This window comes from Mandrillus leucophaeus, unplaced genomic scaffold (assembly GCF_000951045.1).
Source record: "Mandrillus leucophaeus isolate KB7577 unplaced genomic scaffold, Mleu.le_1.0 Scaffold1298, whole genome shotgun sequence".
Lineage (NCBI taxonomy): Eukaryota > Metazoa > Chordata > Mammalia > Primates > Cercopithecidae > Mandrillus > Mandrillus leucophaeus.
Window position 1 is genome coordinate 37,011 of NW_012101252.1, and position 771 is coordinate 37,781.

The 771-nt window shown below is 49.8% G+C and overlaps 1 protein-coding gene across 1 annotated transcript in view; it reads left to right on the forward strand.

Moving 5' to 3' along the window:
- Nucleotides 1-307: 307 nt before the first annotated feature.
- The window catches only part of LOC105533934, a gene marked incomplete at its 5' end in the record, with an annotated part of 26,284 nt that continues 25,820 nt past the window's right edge, over nt 308-771 (forward strand). Inside the window, one exon of the mRNA XM_011972540.1 lies at nt 308-362. Coding sequence (XP_011827930.1) covers nt 308-362 — 55 coding nt within the window. The remainder of the gene's footprint in view (nt 363-771) is intronic.

Genomic DNA, 771 nt, shown 5'->3' on the forward strand with positions numbered 1-771 from the left:
TTCAACACTGACACTATATGCACCCTGAGACCGGCCTTCAGCCTGTGTGTCTGTGACGAGTTCCATGGTCCCAACCTGGAGCTGAACCGTGTGCCCCCTTGTCTGTGATGGTCCTGTAGTCTTAGAGTAGACAGAGGTGTCGTAGTGTCAGCTTCACGAAGGAAGTCCTGGAGCCCCAAGTTTCCTAGTCCTGGGTTTTGTGGTCCCAGCCTCCCCATAGTCAGGGGACATGGGGACCCTTGCTCAGACCTTGAGGGTGTGCCCTCCTTTGCTGGACCTTCAGATGTCCTTTGGTGTTTCTCACCAGGCTCTGCCACACCCTTGTTTGAGGGTAAGCTTTCCCTTCTCTCCCACAACTCGATGTAAGTGCTTTGTCAACATACTGACCAATGACCCTTTGGACAATGTTGTGCTCCCCATCAGTGCCTAGCATGGGGACGTACATAAAATGGATGTACTTTAAATAAGTCACATAGACTTTTCCAGTATTCTGGTCCATGGGTGTTTCAGAAATGTGTATTCAGAAGAGTTATCTGTACATAACCCCATCCCCATACGTGTGGGTTAATTTTCCTTCTTTCCTGAAAGTAGAAGTATCAATGCCGGTAAAACGAGGTGAGATGTATTACATTCATGGGGTTGTAGAGTAGCAGAGACACACATGTGATGTGGTCACATGTAGGCAAAGCCGTCCTCAGGACTTCTTTTCCTGCCGTTGCCACATACAGTGTTGGGCCCCGGTCCTGGCCTCTGGAGGACAGCCTGATTTGG